This window comes from Macaca thibetana, chromosome 1 (genome assembly GCF_024542745.1).
Source record: "Macaca thibetana thibetana isolate TM-01 chromosome 1, ASM2454274v1, whole genome shotgun sequence".
NCBI lineage: Eukaryota > Metazoa > Chordata > Mammalia > Primates > Cercopithecidae > Macaca > Macaca thibetana.
The window spans coordinates 193779136-193799542 of record NC_065578.1 but is presented as its reverse complement, the minus strand read 5'-3'; the positions used below and the strand labels follow the sequence as shown (position 1 = coordinate 193799542).

The following is a 20407-nucleotide window of genomic DNA, read 5'->3' as shown; positions in this document are numbered from 1 at the left end:
CCCTGGAAGGCAAGGTTGGTTCAACATACACAAATCAATAAACGTAATCCATCATATAAACAGAATCAAAGATAAAAACCACAAGATTATCTCAACAGATGCACAAAAGACCTTTGACAGAATTCAACAGCCCATCATGCTTAAAACTCTCCATAAACTAGGTATTGATGGGATGTATATCAAAATAATAAGAGCTATTTATGACAAATCCACAGCCAATATCATACTGAATGGGCATAACTGGAAGCATTCCCACCGAAAACTGGCACAAGACAGGGATGCCCTCTCTCACCACTCCTATTCAACATAGTGTTGGAAGTTCTGGCCAGGGCAATCAGGCAGGAGAAAGAAATAAAGGGTATTCAATTAGGAGAAGAGGAAGTCAAATTGTCCCTGTTTGCAGATGACATGATTGTATATTTAGAAAACCCCATTGTCTCAGCCCAAAATCTCCTCAAGCTGATAAGCAACTTCAGCAAAGTCTCAGGATACAAAATCAATGTGCTAAAATCACAAGCATTCCTATACACCAATAATAGACAAACAGAGAGCCAAATCGTGAGTGAACTCTCATTCACAATTGCTTCCAAGATAATAAAATGCCTAGGAATCCAACTTACAAGGGATGTGAAAGACCTCTTCAAGGAGAACTACAAACCACTGCCCAACGAAATAAAACAGGACACAAACAAATGGAAGAACATTCCATGCTCATGGATAGGAAGAATCAATATCGTGAAAATGGCCATACTGCCCAAGGTAATTTATACATTCAATGCCATCCCCACCAAGCTACTAACGACTTTCTTCACAGAATTGGAAAAAACTACTTTGAAGTTCATATAGAACCAAAAAAGAGCCTGCATTGCCAAGACAATCCTAAGCAAAAAGAACAATGCTGGAGGCATCACACTACCTGACTTCAAACTATACTGGAAGGATACAGTAACCAAAACAGCATGGTACTGGTACCAAAACAGAGATATAGACCAATGGAACAGAACAGAGTCCTCAGAAATAATACCACACATCTACAACCATCTGATCTTTGACAAACCTGACAAAAACAAGAAATGGGGGAAGGATTCCCTATTTCATAAATGGTGCTGGGAAAACTGGGTAGCCATAAGTAGAAAGCTGAAACTGGATCCCTTCCTAACACCTTATACAAAAATTAATTCAAGATGGATTAGAGACTTAAATGTTAGACCTAAAACCATAAAAACCCTAGAAGAAAACCTAGGCAATACCATTCAGGACATAGGCATGGGCAAGGACTTCATGACTAAAACACCAAAAGCAATGGCAACAAAAGCCAAAATTGATAAATGGGATCTAATTAAACTAAAGAGCTTCTGCACAGAAAAAGAAACTACCATCAGAGTGGACAGGCAACCTACAGAAAGGAAGGAAATTTTTGCAATCTACTCATCTGACAAAGGGCTAACATCCAGAACCTACAAAGAACTCAAACAAATTTACAAGAAAAAAAAAAAAAACAACCCCATCAAAAAGTGGGCAAAGGATATGAACAGACCCTTCTCAAAAGAAGACATTTATGCAGCCCACAGACACATGAAAAAATGCTCATCATCACTGGCCATCAGAGAAATGCAAATCAAAACCACAATGAGATACCATCTCACACCAGTTAGAATGTTGATCATTAAAAAGTCAGGAAACAACAGGTGCTGGAGAGGATGTGGAGAAATAGGAACGCTTTTACATTGTTGGTGGGACTGTAAACTAGTTCAAACATTGTGGAAGACAGTGTGGCGATTCCTCAAGGATCTAGAACTAGAAATGCCATGTGACCTAGCCATCCCATTACTGGGTATATACCAAAAGGATTATAAATCATGTTGCCATAAAGACACAAGCACACATATGTTTACTGCGACACTATTCACAATAGCAAAGACTTGGAACCAACCCAAATGTCCATCAGTGAGAGACTGCATTAAGAAAATGTGGCACATGTGTATATATTCCATATACCATGGAATACTATGCAGCCATAAAAAAGGATGAGTTCATGTCCTTTGTAGGGACATGGATGAAGCTGGAAACCATCATTCTGAGCAAACTATCACAAGGACAGAAAACCAAACACCGCATGTTCTCACTCATAGGTGGGAATCAAACAATGAGAACACTTGGACACAGGGTGGGGAACATCACATACCGGGGCCTGTCGTGGGGTGGAGAGATAGCATTAGGAGATATACCTAATGTAAAGGATGAGTTAACAGGTGCAGCACACCAACATGGCACATGTATACATATGTAACAAACCTGCACGTTGTGCACATGTACCCTAGAACTTAAAAGTATAATTAAAAAAAAGAAATCAAACAAACACACCACAAAAAAATTAAAAAAAACAAACAAACAAACAAACACAACCTAAATTCCCTGAATGGGCTTGACAGTGGAATGAACACTGCAGAAGTACTGATGCCTCAAGATGGATCAACAGAAATGATTTAAACTGAACAAAGGAAAAAAATTTTCAGTAAACAGAAGTTTAGTAACATGATATAACAGCACGTGTTAGAACATATGTAAAATTTGATTTTCAGAAGGAGAAGAGAAAAAAGATAAAGTAGGAAAAGAAAAATAAAGAATAAAGACCTTTGAAGAAAGAGTGGCTGAGAATTTCCCAAATCTGGTACAAAACATGAACATAAAGATCCAAGAAGCTCAGCAAAACCCAGGTTAGGTAAATTCAAAGAAAATCACACATGTCATAAACTTCTAAAAACCAAAGCCAGGAAAATTTTAAAGAAGCAAGAGGAAAAAAACTTATTATATACACAAGAACAATGATAATAATAATAGCCGACCTCTGAATAGAAACAATGCACGTTGTAAAACAATTGAACATCATCTTTAAAATGCTGCAGGGGAAAAATACCTATCAGCCTCAAATTCTATATCCAGCAAAAGGAAAAAAAATTCTTCAAAGGTGATATTCCACACATTCAGTATAAATATTATAATCAGAGCAATGCTTTTAAAAAAGCATGCAGAGGCATACCTAAAAAGTATACAAGAAAATAAAAAGGACTGTTTTTTAAACACTTGATCAGAAAGCAGAAAAGGATGAGTAATTGAACAAATAAATAACAAATATCAAAATGACAGATCTAAAAACCATCAGGTCAATAATTATAATTAAATACACAGGTGGCTGGCAAGACAGCCAAATGGGAACAGCTCCAGTCTGCAGCTCCCAGCGAGATCAACACAGAAGGCAGGTGATTCCTGTATTTCTAACTGAGGTACTCTGCTCATCTCACTGGGACTGGTTAGACAGTGGTGCAGCCCACAAAGAGTGAGCCAAGGCAGAGTGAAGCATCACCTTACCTGGGAAGTACTAAGGGTCAGGGAACTCCCTCCCCTAGCCAAGGGAAACCGTGAGGGACTGTGCCATAAGGAACAGTGCAATATGGCCCAAATACCACGCTTTTCCCAGGGTCTTCACAACCAGGAGACCAGGAGATTCCCTGGAATGCCTATACCACCAGGGCCCTGGGCTTGAAGCACAAAACTGAGCAGCCATTTGGGAAGACACCGAGCTAGCTGCAGGAGTTTTTCTTCATACTGGACTGCCAGTGAGAGAGAACCATTCACTCCCCTGGAAATGGGGCTAAAGCCAGGGAGCCAAGTGGTCTAGCTCAGTGGATCTCACCCCGACAAAGCCCAGCAAGCTAAGATCCACTGGCTTGAAATTCTCACTGCTAGCACAGCAGTCTGAAGTCGACCTGGGTGGGATGCTTGAGCTTGGTGTGGGGAGGGGCGTCCACCATTACTGAGGCTTGAGTAGGCAGTTTTCCACTCACAGCCAGGAAGTTGGAACTGGGCAGAGCCCACCACAGTTTGGCAAAGCCAGACTGCCTCTCTAGATTACTCCTCTCTGGGCAGGGCATATATGAAAGAAAGGCAGCAGCCCCAGTCAGGGGCTTATAAATAAAAGTCCCATCACCCTGGGACAGAACACCTGGGGGAAAGGGTGGCTGCAGGCACAGCTTCAGCAGACTTAAATGTCCCTGCCTGCCAGCTCTGAAGAGAGCAGCAGATTTCCCAGCACAGTGCTTAAGCTCTGCTAAGGGACAGACTGCCTCCTCAAGTGGGTCCCTAACCCCCGTGCCTCCTGACTGGGAGACACCTCCCAGCAGGGGTCGAGAGATACCTCAGACAGGAGAGCTCTGGCAGGTGCCCCTCTGGGACAAAGCTTCCAGAGGAAGGAACAGGAAGCAATCTTTACTGTTTTGCAGCCTCTGCTAGTGATACTCAAGCAAACAAGGTCTGGAGTGGACCTCCAGCGAACTCCAGCAGACCTGAAGCAGAGGGGCCTGACTGTTAGAAGGAAAACTAACACACAGAAAGGAATAGCATCAACATCAACAAAAAGGATATCCACATGAAAACCCCATCCAAAGATCACCAACATCAAAGACCAAAGGTAGATAAATCCATAAAGACGAGGAAAGCCCAGTGCAAAAAGGCTGAAAACTCCAAAAACCAGAATGCCTCTTCTCCTCCAAAGGATTACAATGCCTCGCCAGCAAGGGAACAAAACTGGACAGAGAATGAGTTTGACAAATTGACAGAAGTAGGCTTCAGAAGGTGGGTAATAACAAACTCCTCTGAACTAAAGGAGCATGTTCTAACACAATGCAAGGAAGCTAAGAACGTTGAAAAAAGGTTGGACGAATTGCTAACTAGAATAACCAGTTTAGAGAACATAAATGACCTGATGGAGCTGAAAAACACAGCACAAGAACTTCGTGAAACATACACAACTATCAATAGCCAAATCAATGAAGTGGAAGAAAGGATATCAGAGATTGAAGATCAACATAATGAAATAAAATGTGAAGACAAGATTAGAGAAAAAAGAATGAAAAGGAACAAACTTGGCCTCCAAGAAATATGGAACTATGTGAAAAGACCAAACCTACATGATTGGTGTACCTGAAAGTGACAGAGAGAATGGAACCAAGTTGGAAAACCCTCTTCAGGATATTACCCAGGAGAAATTCCCAAACCTAGCAAGGTAGGCCAATATTCAAATTCAGGAAATACAGAGAACACTACGAAGATACTCCTCGAGAAGAGCAACACCAAGACACATAATCGTCATATTCACCAAGTTTGAAATAAAGAAAAAAAATGTTAAGGGCAGCCAGAGAGAAAGGTCGGGTTACCCACAAAGGGAAGCTCATCAGACTAACAGCAGATCTCTCTGCAGAAACCCTACAAGTCAGAAGAGAGTGGGGACCAATATTCAACATTTTTAAAGAAAAGAATTTTCAACCCAGAATTTCATATCCAGCCAAACTAAGCTTCATAAGCGAGGAGAAATAAAATTCTTTACAGACAAGCAAATGCTGAGAGATTTTGTCACCACCAGGCCTGCCTTAAAAGAGCTCCTGAAGGAAGGACTAAATATGGAAGGGAAAAACTGGTACCAGCCACTGCAAAAACATGCCAATTGTAAAGACCACTGACACTATGAAGAAACTGCATCAAGTAACAGGCAAAATAACCAGCTAGCATCATAATGACAGGATCAAATTCACACATAACAATATTAACCTTTACTGTAAATAGGGTAAATGCCCCAATTAAAAGACACAACTGGCAAATCGGATAAGAGTCAAGACCCATAGGTGTGCTGTATTCAGGAGACCCATCTCATGTGCAAAGACACACATAGCCTCAAAATAAAGGGATGGAGGAATATTTACCAAGCAAATGGAAAGCAAAAAAAAAAAAAAAAGCAGGGGGTTGCGATACTAGTCTCTGATAAAACAGACTTTAAGCCAAAAAAGACCAAAAAAGACAAAGAAGGGCATTACATAATGGTAAAGGGATCAATGCAACAAGAAGGGCTAACTATCCTAAATATATATGCACCCGATACATGAGCACCCAGATTCATGAAGCAAGCCCTTAGAGACCTACAAAGAGACTTAGACTCCCACACAATAGTAGTGGGAGGCTTTAACACCCTGCTGTCAACATAAGACAGATCAATGAGACAGAAAGTGAACAAGGATATCCAGGAATTGAACTCAGTCCTGCAACAAGTGGACCTAATAGACATCTACAGAACGCTCCACCCCAAATCAACAGAATATACATTCTTCTCAGCACCACACAGCACATATTCCAAAACTGACCACATAGTTGGAAGTAAAGCACTCCTCAGGAAATGCAAAAGAATGCAAATCATAACAAACAGTCTGTCACACCACAGTGCAATCCAATTAGAACTCAGGATTAAGAAACTCAGAACTGCACAGCTACATGGAAACTGAACAACCTTCTCCTGAATAAAACCACCTTCACCTGGGTAAATAACAAAATTAAGGCAGAAATAAATAAGTTCTTTGAAACCAATGAGAACAAAGACACAATGTACCAGATCCCTGGGACACAGCTAAAGCAGTGTTTAAAGGGAAATTTATAGCACTAAATGCCCACAGGAGAAAGCGGGAAATATCTAAAATCAACATTTTAACATCACAATTAAAAGAACTAGAGAAGCAAGAGCAAACACATTCAAACGCTAGCAGAAGGCAAGAAATAACTAAGATCAGAGCAGAACTGAAGGAGATAGAGACATGAAAAACCCTTCAAAAAAATCAATTAATCACGAATGGCGAGTAGCGGCGGCGGCGGAAGGGAGAGGCCAGGGGAGGTTTTCCTGGTTTCGGACCCCACTGGCAGGATGGTGAAATCCTCCCTGCAGCAGACCCTCAATAGCCACTGCTTTGCCAGAGAGAAGGAAGGGGATAAACCCAGCGCCACCATCCACGCCAGCCACACCATGCCGCTTCTAAGCCTGCACAGCCCCCAGGGCAGCAGCAGTGAGAGTTCCAGGCTCTCCCTCCGCTGCTGTAGTAACCCGGGTCGGGGGCCTCGGTGGTGCTCCTGATGCCCCTCACCCACCCCTGAAGCCCCTCACCCACCCCTGAAGATCCCAGGTGGGGAGGGAATAGTCAGAGGGATCACAATCTTTCAGCTAACTTATTCTACTTGGATGATTGGCTGAATGTAACAGAGGAAGTAATGTCCAACGACAAGATGAGGATTCTCAACCTCCAGTCCGGGCTCACAGACGCCAAACGCATTAACTGTGGAACAGTGCTGAGTGGCGGCAGCCTCTACATCGAGATCCCGGGCGGCGGCTGCCTGAAGGGAGCAAGGACAGCTTTGCAGTTCTCCTGGAATTTGCTGAGGAGCAGCTGCGAGCCAACCATGCCTTTCTTCATTTGCTTCCACAAGAAACCACCAGGACAGAGCTGCCTTGCTCTGAACCTTCAGCTTTTTGGGCTTTAAGGTTGTGAGACCGGGGTATCCCCTTGTCCCCAAGACACTGGACGCTTGCTTCATGGCCTACACCTTCGAGAGAGAGTCTTCGGGAGAGGAAGAGGAGTAGGGCCTCCTGGGGACTGGGCATCCGGCCCCTGGGGCCACCCCTTGTCAGCCTGGTGGGTGGAAACATAGACTCACTCATCTCACCTGGGTTTGTCCGCATGTTGTAATTGTGCAAATAAATGCTCACTCCAAATTAAAAAAAAAAAAAATCAATTAATCCAGGAGCTGTGTTTTTGAAGATTAACAAAATAGATAGACCACTCTCCAGACTAATAGAGAAGAAAAGAGAGAAGAATCAAATAGACACAATAAAAAAAATGATAAAGGGGGTATCACCACTGATCACACAGAAATGCAAACTACCATCATATAATGAACTATATAATACTAAAAACACCTCTTTGCAAATAAACTACAAAATCTAAAAGAAATGGATTAATTCCTAGACACATACACCCTCCCAAGACCAAACCATAAATAAGTCAAATCCCTGTATAGACCAATAACAAGTTCTGAATTGAGGCAGTAATAGCCTACCAACCAAAAAAAGCTGAGGACCAGACAGCTTCACAGCTGAATTCTATCAGCAGTACAAAGAGGAGCTGATATCATTACTTCTGAAACTATTCCAAATAATAGAAAAAGAGGCATTCCTACCTAACTTATTTTATGAGGCCAGCATCATCCTGATACCAAAGCCTGGCAGAGACACAAGAAGAAAAGAAAATTTCAAGCCAATATCCCTGATGAACATCGATGTGAAAATCCACAATAAAATACCAGCAAACTGAATCCAGCAGCACATGAAAAAGTTCAAGATCAAGTCGGCTTCATCCCTGGGATGCAAGGCTGGTTCAACATATACAAATCAATAAACATAATCCATCATATAAACAGAAACAATGACGAAAACTACACGATTATCTCAATAGATGCAGAAAAGGCCTTCAATAAAATTCTACAGCCCTTCATGCTAAAACCTCTCAATGAACTAAATATTGGTGGGACATATCTCAAAATAATAAGAGCTATTTATGACAAATCCATAGCCAATATCATACTGAATGGGCAAAAGCTGGAAGCATTCCCTTTGAAAACTGGCACAAGACAAGGATGCCCTCTCTCACCACTCCTATTTAACATAGTATTGGAAGTTCTGGCCAGGTCCATCAGGCAAGAGAAGGAAATACAGGGTATTCAAATACGAAGAGAGGAAGTCAAATTGTCTCCGTTTGCAGATGACATTATTGTATGTTTGGAAAACCCCATCGTTTCAGCCCAAAATCTCCTTAACCTGATAAGCAACTTCAGCAAAGTCTCAGGATACAAAATCAACATGCAAAAATAACAAGCATTACTATACAGCAATAGTATAAACAGAGCCAAATCATGAGTGAATTCCCATTCACAATTGCTACAAAGAGAATAAAATACCTCGGAATACAACTTACAAGGGATGTGAAGGACCTCTTCAAGGAGAACTACAAACCACCGCTCAAGGAAATAAGAGAGGACACAAACAAATGGAAAAACATTACATGCTCATGGACAGTAAGAATCAGTATTATGAAAATAGCCATACTGCCCAAAGTAATTTACCGATTCAATGCTATCCCCATCAAGTTACCATTGACTTTCTTCACAGAAATAGAAAAAACTTCTTTAAAGTTCATATGGAACAAAAAAAAAGAGCCTGCATAGCCAAGACAATACAAAGCAAAAAGAACAAAGCTGGAGGCATCATGGTACCTGACTTCAAACTATACCACAAGGATACAGTAACCCAAATAGCATGGTACTGGTAACAAAACAGATATATAGACCAATGGAACAGAATAAAGGACTCAGAAATAATGCTACACATCTACAACCACCTTATCTTTGACAAACATGACAAAAACAAGCAATGGGGAAAGGATTCCCTATTTAATAAATGGTGTTGGGAAAACTGGCTAGCCATATGCAGAAAACTGAAACTGTACCCCTTCCTTACACCTTATACAAAAATTAACTCAAGATGGATTAAAGACTTAAACATAAGACCTAAAACCATAAAAACCCTAGAAGAAAACCTAGGCAATACCATTCAGGACACAGGCATGGGCAAAGACTTCGTGACTAAAACACCAAAAGCAATGGCAACAAAAGCCAAAATTGACAAATGGGGTCTAATTAAACTAAAGAGCTTCTGCACAGCAAGAGAAACTATCATCAGAGTGAACAGGCAACCTACAGAATGGGAGAAAATTTTTGCAATCTATCCACTGGACAAAGGGCTAATACCCAGAATCTACAAGGAACTTAAATTTACAAGAAAAAAACAACCCCATCAAAAAGTGGGCAAAGGATATGAACAGACACTTCTCTAAGAAGACATTTATGCAGCCAATAGACATATGAAAAAAAGCTCATCATCATTAGTATTAGAGAAATGAAAATCAAAACCACAATGAGATACCATCTCACACCAGTTAGAATGGTGATCATTAAAAAGTCAGGAAACAATAGATGCTGGAGAGGATGTGGAGAAATAGGAATTCTTTTACACTGTTGGTGGGAGTGTAAATTAGTTCAACCATTGTGGAAGACAATGTGGCAATTCCTCAAGGCTCTAGAACCAGAAATACCATTTGACCCAGTGATCCCATTACTGGGTATATACCCAAAGGATTATAAATTATTCTACTATAAAAACACATGCACATGTATGTTTACTGAGGCACTATTCACAATAACAAAGACTTGGAACCAACCCAAATGCCCATAAATCATAGACTGGAGAAAGAAAATGTGGCAGTTACATGCCACGTAATAGCATGCAGCTATAAAAAAGGATGAGTTCATGTCCTTTGCAGGGACATGGATGAAGCTGGAAACCATCATTCTCAACAAACTAACACAGGAACAGAAAACCAAACACTGCATGTTATCACTCATAAGTGGAAGCTGAACAATGAGAACACATGGACACAGGGAGGGGAACATCACACACTGGGGCCTGTTGGAGGGTAGGCGGTTAGCGAGGGCATAGCATTAGGAGAAATACCTAATGTAGATGACAGGTTGATGGGTACAGCAAATCACCATGGCATGTGTATACCTGTGTAACAAACCTGCACTTTCTGCATATGTATCCCAGAACTTAAAGTATAATTTAAAAAAATAATTAAATACAAGTGAATACTAAGTAAAAGGAGTGGACTGCTGGACTGGAAGATTCAAATATATGACGTCTGCACAAACCACTTTAAATACAAAGCCATGGATACATTGAAAGTAAAATATGAATAAAGTTATACCATGCAAATGGTAAGCATAAGAACACTGGTGTGGCTACATTAACCTCAGACAAAACAGACTTCAGGATATGAGGGACATTTCATAAAGGGAAAAGGTTGTTATCAGGAAGACATAAAGTCCTAAATGTATACCCACAACATTGAAAATACATGAAGCAAAACTCAACAGAACCAAAGGAGAAATAGGCAAGGGGCAAAATGATAGATGAAATTATGAACACTATTTTCTCAGTAATTAATAGGAAAAATGGGGGAAAACAATAAGCATGCAGAAGATCTTAACAACACTATCAACCAACTAGACTATATGGGCATTAATACAACATTACATCCAATGCAGAATACACAAGGTATATAAGTACCTATGGACAGTTAACATAGATAGACTATATACATACATACATTTTCATGTGTGTGTATACATATATAGCACTGATCAAGAGAAGCAAATTTCAAAACAATGATGGAAAGTCATTTTTAGCTATTTTTCCTAAAAATGGCAATAAAAATTACATCACCTAAGATCTTTTATTCATCTAATGTAAAAAAGGTCATTCCACAATCTATAAATACTAAAGATATTTTCTGGAAACTATGACTCACATTATACAGGATGTCCCACAGAAATAATCAACATAATGCACTTATTATAGCAATGTATTAATAAGCCAAATTAATCAGCTACCAAATTGTGCTATATTTCAGCTTCAGTAGAGACAAAGTTCATAAAAGTATGTCGGAATACTATTAGCTTGTGATACTATTTCTCATTAAAATCTATTTTTGAGACAGACTTGAAATGTAGCAAAAAATACTACATATACAAAATAAATATTCAAAGGGAAATATATAACCATGTCTTCTACATAAATATTTTGAAATAAATTATGTTCAATGTGACTCATGTTTTCTGAGAATACAATCCAAGATTACTATTTATTATGTACAAATATAGCACAATTATGTACAAATATTGCACAACAGAACATACTGTACATTTATTTTTGCAAATACCCCATTTAAAAAAATCAATACATGGAATGCCATGAGGCCTGAAGGCCCATCATCGTCCAAGAAGCTATCAGCAGTATGGCCATAGCTGTGTTTTCCATAGTCACTGACTGAAACATAAACTCCTCTTGTCTTCTATACCTTTAATCACTACAGCAATATGCTGTGCTGCTTCTTTACCCAACCCCAAATTCCTCCTGTCCTTCATAACCCATTAGTTCTCTGTAATTCCTAGTCAATGATATAAAAACTCCCAAATAACATCCATCCTCCCAAGTCACTGAAAGGGATCTGGCCCTAAATTTCCTATCTTATGCAAATTCTGATTCTCCCCCAAGCCACATCTTCTCTGAAACAGAAGCTGCATTTTCTGCCATACTTCAAGTACTTCAGTGGTTAGACAAATAAATTAATATTCTCTTCATTTCCCCATACGTCTTTGGAATTGTACTTCTCCATTTTCCTGAGATAACCCATTCTCCTTTGATATTTGTATCATTTGGCTCTATTAAAGATAGTTATCTAACCAACTCTGATCACTCCTGACTCAATATTCCTCTCCATCCCAGTCCCAAGGTATATTTATAACTACATAGAAGAGCCATTGAATATCCACCCCCACAGACCTTTGATTCTCTCATCTTCTATGTCTTTCTCCAAAACACTTGCCACCTATTTCAATGGCCATATCCTTATCGCACAAACTACTCCATCCACAAACTACTCTGAAATCGCTAATTTCCTATCTCCAGTCTCAACATTTCTCCTGAAAACTAGATAAATTTCTCCAACTAATCTTCAGTATTTTCACCTGGATATTTCATGCCTACCTGAAACTCAACAATTTAAACTGGTCACCGTTCCCACGAGGAGTGCAGTAGGCTTAAGCAGATTCCAGCTGAGAAGCTGTAAGAATCTGCGTGTTCTAGGGTTGGGACGCTAGGCCCCAGCGGCCTGGATTTTCTAGTGGGATCTTATGATCCATGGGTTGCACAGTTCTGTGGAAAAAGCAGCTTCCCCTTCTGGGTAGCAGTGCTCATTCACTGCGTCCCTTGCTGGGGGGAGGGGGTTCTCCTTTCCCGTGTAGCTCTCAGGTGGGCCACGCACTACACTATTCTTCCTTCTGTCCATGGGTCACGCCAGCCTTCTAGTCAAGTTTGATGAGAGAACCTGGATACCTTGGTTGCCAGTGAAGGATTCACACGCTTACTATGTTTTTTTGGGATGGGAGCCTCTGAGCCCCGCTGTATGTAGTCAGCCATCTTGGCCGCATCACTTCTATTATTTTTACGTCCTTTCCTTTTCTTAATGAATTGGATTAAAACATCAGAATACAGTTATTTAATATAGAACCTTACATGTTTCTGACTATAACAGGTATGCCTAGAGTATTTCCCAATTATAGTGTTTATAATCTGCATTTTATTAGGAATTTTTAAAAAGAAATTATACCTTTGCTATATCTTTCAAGATAATACTCGTTTGTCTACTTACTGATGTGATGAATGATATTAGTAGATCTGTTATTATGGATCCATAATTTCCTTCCTAAAATAAATCTTACTCAGTATATTATTTTACTATATAGTATCAGTCAAATTTCTCCATATTTTCTCTTTTAGTTTATGTCTTTTCTGCCTTGCTTGTGAAAGTACTGCCCATCCCAAGATTTTAAAAAGCTAAAAACTTCCACAAATGACATAATAAACACTGTAACAAAAAATATATTTTCAGACTAGGAAAATATATAACATATCAATAAAGGATCAAAATCTCTCATATACCACTTCAATAATAAAAACCAAACTAAAAAAGGAAAAAGATTATAAACAGGAAATTCACAGAAGAATACACATGCTATATAAATAGAAAAACCAATTGTTTTTCCTTCTTATTCACACTCAACACAGAATACTTCACCTCTGGTTATCAAAATGTAGGAGGGTTCCCACTTCCCACACTGACAAGTTTAACACCAGCTGGGTATCCTATAGTTTAATCCAAACCTGATAATATATCCCTGGAGTTAGCATCAAATCCCATGTGTTAAGGGCTCAATCCCTCAAGATTGCCTCCACTTCAGATATCAATCAAAAGCCTAGATTGTGACCAGTGCTTCTGTCTGACCAGCTATATATTGCCAGGGTGGGGAGTGGTGGGAACATGACCCTCTCCTCAGGTTTAATTTGCTAGAGCAACTCACATAACTCAGGGAAACACATTTACAAATTGATTAATAAAGAATATAATAAAAGACACAGATGAAGAGCTACACAAGGCAAAGTATTTGGGAAGGGGTGTGAAGCTTCCATGCCCTCTTGGGGGCAGGCCACCCTCCCAACACCACATTTCCCATACCCTAGAAGCTCTCTGAACCCTGCAGCTTTGGGATTTTTATAAAGGCTTCATCACATAGTCATTGAGATTATTAACTCAATCTCTAGCCCCTTCCCCCTTCCTACAAGAAAGGAGTTAGAACCGAAAGTTCCAAGTTTCTAATCATGGCTTAGTCTTTCTGGGAGCCAGTCCCTATCCAGGAGCCCACCAAGAGTCATTTTATTAGAACAAAGAGAGTCCTATCACCTAAGAGGTTCCAAGGAATTAGCAGCTCTTTGTCAGAAGCCAGGATAAAAGCTCAGTTATTAGAACCAGAAATACATGTAGAACCCCTATCACTCAAGAAATTAAAAAGGTTTTAGGAGCTGTGTGCCAAAAACTAGGGGTAGAGACCTATATCTATCTCTTATTATTTCTCACACATACTCATACACAAGCATGTATATTACTAATTTGAAGAAAAAATAAGATGATAACCCACATACTGTGTTAGTCATTCACTCTCACACACTGTTGGAGAAACAGGTGTAGCATTCACTCTCACACACTGTTGGAGGAACTATACATTCATATTATCTTTTGGGAGGTTATTTTTGCATCTTTAACCAAACATTTCACTCTAAACCTTCAAAAATTATAAATTCCCCTCTGAAGAACTTCTCCTACAGATTACTGATGTTCCCATAGAATGTACCTCTTCACTACAGCACTGTTAACTAGCGCAACATCAGAACCAACCTAAATATCTACAAATGAAGAATGGCTTAATAAATTAACACTGTAATACCATGCAGCTATTTGAAAAAGAGAGATTTAAACATAATGGCCTAGAAAGAGTTCCATGATGAAGTGAAAAAAAACTGAATAAAACTTTTGTCATGTAAATATATAAGTAAGATCTAAAACGATTTGCACCATGCTGTTAAAAGTAGTTATCACTGGAGATGAGCCTGGAAGAGCTTAGGGTTGAATTTTCAACTTTTACTTTACATATATATCTTTTTTTAGTAAGGATATCGATGATTTTTAAATTTTCTCTTGGATTTTGTTTTTTTAATTCTTTTAAATAATTTGGTGTCTTTAATTTGCTAAAGATTTACGTAAGATTTCTATATGTCTAGTCTTAAGTGAGATCAGTCTGTAGGGTTTTGTGGGGGGGGGGGTGTATCTTTGTCCTGTTTGAATACCAAAGTTACACCTTGAAAAAATGAATTGATAGTTTTCTGTTTTCTGTTCCATCAAAGTCTGAACAAAATAAGAATCATTTCATTTTCACAAGGCCTCTTAGAACCTAATTGTAGTTATCTGCATGTTGCATCTTTTGCAAGGGTAGTTCTTGAACAACTTTTCTACTTCTTCCATAGGCTGTTAGTCTGATATCCAGACTCCCTTCTGTAAATAAGTTCAGCTTTCATAACTGTATAAACTTATTTTTCAGAGAAGTTTTACTTACTCTACTGTTCATGTCTTCAATTTCCTTTGCTCGCTGAATTCTCCTCATTTCTAAGACCTGCTCCCTTTTCTTTTGCAACCATGCTTTAAATACTATGTCATTCTCTCTCTTTTTTTCTTTCTCTTCTTCTATTTTTCGTTGCTCTTCCTAGTAAAAGAATATGAAAAGACATTACTAAAAGATTAATAAAATTGTATGAATTATCAGAGTAGAGAGATATATTTTGAGATCTGAAATTAGGATTCCCTGATCCTAAAATTTTCCATCAGAAAACTGGTCCTTCTAGGCCAGATGCAGTGGCTCCTGCCTGTAATCCCAGCACTTTGTGGGGCAAGGCAGGCAGATCACTTGAGGTCAGGAGTTTGAGACAAGCCTGGCCCACATGGTGAAACCCCGTTTCTACCCAAAATACAAACATTAGCTGGGCTAATTTAACAAGTTTATAGTTAAATTTTCTTCAAATAATGGAATTCTAAGTGTTTTCCTTACATTTTGACAATATAACAAGACTTTCTAATTCCTTTTGATTGAACAGAAAGAAGAGAGGAAAGGAAAAATTCTACCAAACAGTGTAAAATATATTTGAGAATATCTATATACTATTTTCTGAGCCCTAAAGTAGCCTACCTTATAGAAAATATAAATGAATTTATTAAAGATTAAATTTTACATTATTTATACATTTCCATTTCACACAAAGGACTTTGGATACTTCGCATGAATACAGTATGACAAAAGATGATTATCTTTCCAAGGGGAACATTCAGGTATATTACACAGAAGCTAACAGCCAAAGCACTGATCGCTAACGGAGTTGCCAAAGAGAACACTGAAATGATGCACTTAGGTTAGAAAGACAGAGTATAGCAACCCAACCCAGAAAATGTGGGCATAAAAAAGCAAAGCCTTCCCCTGAAACCAACTAAAACATGTTAAAAGTCTTAGTACTTAAAGACCATGTCTTGAGCCAACTTAGTTATAGGATATCGACACAATAAAAGTGTATTTCAGAACAAAGAGTATGACATTCAGAAAAGAGAAACAAAATGAAAACAGAATTATCCATCCCTCACACTAAAGACTAACATCAGTTCATTAATAAAAAGGCAGTGACAACTATATAAAATCACCAGTATAACTTTTGTAAAAATATACACACATACCTACACATTTGTGTACAGCAAACGTATTGATGTCATTCTCAAAAAATTATTTTGTATTGTCACCAAATTCTTATACTTTTAAGGGTTGTTTTATACCTGAATCAAGTAAACTTAGTTTGACTATTAAAGCTATTAGTGACCAAGTGAGCGAAGCTCTATAAGCATGCACCCTTTTAGGTTCTTATCTGAGTGTGCTAGAGGTTACACGTTCTTACGAAGTCATTTTTCACTTTTTTTTTTTTTTTTTTTTTTTGCTAATGCCAATTCCTGATTTAAATGCCAGAGATTTCCCTGATAATTTCCCATATAAAGTAGATAACACACCATTTCTCAAGGGTACCAGAGAACTGGAAATTTTTATTCCAGTTTGCTACTAACAAATACAGATATACCTTGGTAAAGTTATTTAAACTTTCCAAGATTTTCGTATCTGCAAAATGATCTGCAAGGTCACTTCTAGTATATTATTTGCTGAACTTTGTATTTAGAATTAGACATTTTGTATGGCTCAGCTTAATACCATTAGGTTTCCAGTAAAACAAAGAATTGGAGCACTGATATAAGTAATTCCGAGAAAACTCACCAGTTTAAGTCCTGGAATTCTCAATTATAAGATACATAAGAGTTTCACATAAGAACAAATATGAAAAACAAAAAAAATTAATTTCTAGAAGGCATTTTGGAGACCTTTCATTAAGAATGTTAGGCTATATTCTTAATCTGAAACTAAAATCCTGGAAGTAAAAGAACTGAAGGCATAGAACATAATATGAAACACATGCAAGTAAAAGAATTACAGTCCAAGTCTTCCTGTTGCCTCCTAAACCTCTACACTTTGTGCCTTCATTTTTCCATCTGACATTTTATTTTTACCTATCATATCAAGATTACTTTCAGCAGTCACTTAACATCTCGTGAGTCTCACCTTTAAAATGAAAGGATCAGATGAAGTCATCACTGAGTTCTCCGCTAACACAGATCAGTCTACTATTCTTTGTGATCCTTACAAGGACCAAAGTAATCACCGTGTTCACTCCATAAATACACATTCTTAATACTTAATCAATCTAACAATAGATAAAGAAATCAAAAGAAGTCTCCAATGGTTTGAACAACTGTTTTAATTCCCATTGCATTTATAAAACAGTAAAACATGCTCTACTTTTAATATAATGCCCACTTAGGTTCTCACCTCTCTTTTCAGCTTTTCTCTCTTTTGTTCTAGCTGTTTTTGTAGTTCTTTCTGTCGAGGGGAAAGACAGTATGTTGAAGTCACTGGTGAGATACGTGCAGACTGTGTCCTGTGATTATATTTCCCTTTTCCTTTACTTCGATCTGAGTTGGCAGCAGAGCTTGGACAAGTCTTGCGGTTGAGTGGTGGCTGAGGGATATAAACCAGTGGCTCTCCTGTTGATGAGTGAGTGACAGCATGAATCTTTGCTGCAGAATCTTCTTTCTTGGTGCCACTGACAGAGGAGTTGGAAGATCTGAGTAACAAGTGCTGAGGGTCATTTTCTGTACTATTTGCATTATTAATGGGAGGCAAAAACCCCTGACTCGCAATGTCTTGTAAATTCAGAAGTTCAAATTTTCCATCTCTTTCTACCAGTATTGTCCTATCCTTGTTTTCTTCACAACTTGCATTAGTAAGTGACAGGAGTACATTTTCTTGTCCAAAATCATTGGAAATACATAACTGTGACAGTTTCCCAAACATATTCCTTTCGTTTTCAAAATAATTTTTAGACGTATTAGTGTCTTCTAGTGGAGGAACTTCCAAATCAACTAATTTGTCCTTGAACTTAAGTTTTCGCTCCCTTTTATCATTCACAGGTTCTTGATTCTGTAGAAGCTTGTTAGCTTGTACAATTTTCTCCATAATATATCTCCTTACTTCCTCATCCTCTTCCTCCTCCAAGTCTTTCTGGCTTTCTAGTTTGGATTCCTGGAAAGAGTTTTCGCTATCTGAATCTGATATGGGATCCAAAGGTTGAATACCTGGTACAGAAATTATGTCATTTCTTCTTGGTGAGACGTCATCCTGCAGAGACTTGTCAGGATCAGAATGCTGTTTGGTGTGCTCTATTACTGTTTCATTCTCTTTTAAGTCTTGGTTAATATTCTCTTCCTTCTCACAAGCCATCTAAAAACAAGATATTTTTCAGTCAAAATTGAGATTCTTCATTTATCAGTAGACATACAAAATGGGATTTTCCTGTTCATGTAATTTATTTTATGAATGGGAAAATTTAAGTGTTTATTGCTCATAATTTGCTCATAACATTCTAATTCATACTTATGAGTATTCAAGGGAAATACATGTGACAGCAATGCAGGAAAAATTCAACTTTAAATTTGAATTTGATGTTGATTTTTAAACATTTTTATGCTAATGTATCTAACTACAAATAACAATATTAGCATTCCTTTCCCTATAAAATTTTCCTCTCTTTACATTTTCAGAAAAACAATTTTCAAAAATGTTTCCTCCTTGTAATATCTGCATTCTTCAATCAAACATCTTTCTCCCCAGACCATTTCAAGGACGAATTATTTGGTCAAGTCCTAATCACTTGAGGTTCTTTTAATCTTTTCAGACTATTATTGTCATTATAATCTGCAGGACCTATCTACATTCCAGGTCAATTTTTACCTTTAGATCAGATTTTCCTTCTTCAACTATACTCAGAAATTCCAGTAATCCATGCTAACCACCATCAGATAACTTGGCATTACATTAAAAATAATTAATTCCACATGAACCATAAACCAGTATCAGTGCAGCAAAAAACTCCACTCCACTTCTGCTATATCTAACTAAAAGCTTATATATATATAAATATATAGTATATAAATGTATATAATATATATAATAGATATAATATATAAAGGTATATAATATAAATATTATATATACATTTTTTTCTCTTTGTCAAAGTTCTCTCCCTCCTAAAGCAGTCCTATGGGAGTTACTACATGCTGCTCTCTTCAACCCCTTAAAATCACTTTCCTCCTTCCCTTGCTCATAGGTCATCCTGTGCGGCAGTGAAGGTCATCTTGTCTGATAGTCAGATGTCCAACAAGCAAATAAACCTAGCCCATTAAAATGACTGCCAATTAACTGTGATTTAACTAAGATCTCTGTATCACAATTGTTCATTGTAGCCTTCTCTAGTTCATTTTTTTATTTTTCCAGTATCATGAGGATGGCAGATCTCTGGTTCATTCTTATAGTCTGTTTCTAAACTCTCCTTTGGCTTTTATTTCTTTTGTTTGAAAACCCACTTTTTAAAATAAATCTTCCCCGACCCTCTTACATGTCTCTAGCTCAGTCATACCCTTTTCTCAAAAGCTTCAAAAGAAGAGGTTATTACAATCATCCACTGGAATGTGTAAGATTCATAACAGCACTTTTATTTTATCCCAGCTATATATATCCCTAGCACCTAGAACAGCCTCTGATATATGATAGGTGATCGTTAATACTTGCTGAATTAGAAAATGAAACAATAAATCATTCCTATTACCTCTCTAATTCTATCACACTGTGCTTTGGATCTCACACCCTTCCAGTCTTGAGAAACTGGTTCAACCTTACCATTCTGGGTATCTGCCTCTACTCATTCTGCTTATTTTTCTGTTAGGATGCATAAAACTCCCATTTAAAAGCCATCTTAGAAAAATCTTTACTTTTGACTCTGTTTCCATCTTCAAATATTGTGTATCCCATTTGTCTTTTCTATTATATTCAA

At 38.1% G+C, this 20407-nt stretch overlaps 1 protein-coding gene and 1 pseudogene across 9 annotated transcripts in view; one reads left to right on the top strand and one right to left on the bottom strand.

Moving 5' to 3' along the window:
• The window catches only part of CCDC181 (coiled-coil domain containing 181), a 70653-nt gene that overhangs the window by 9621 nt on the left and 40625 nt on the right, over positions 1–20407 (bottom strand). For 8 of the 9 annotated variants that reach the window (XM_050784708.1, XM_050784699.1, XM_050784689.1 and 5 more), the window contains exons 3-4: positions 17848–18798; positions 15493–15639 (exon numbers count right to left, since the gene is read on the bottom strand). In XM_050784708.1, the coding sequence (XP_050640665.1) occupies positions 15493–15639; positions 17848–18798 (1098 nt within the window). The remainder of the gene's footprint in view (positions 1–15492; positions 15640–17847; positions 18799–20407) is intronic. The other variant, XM_050784734.1, reaches the window with a different exon arrangement.
• Positions 6320–7634, top strand: LOC126950790 (ornithine decarboxylase antizyme 1-like; annotated as a pseudogene).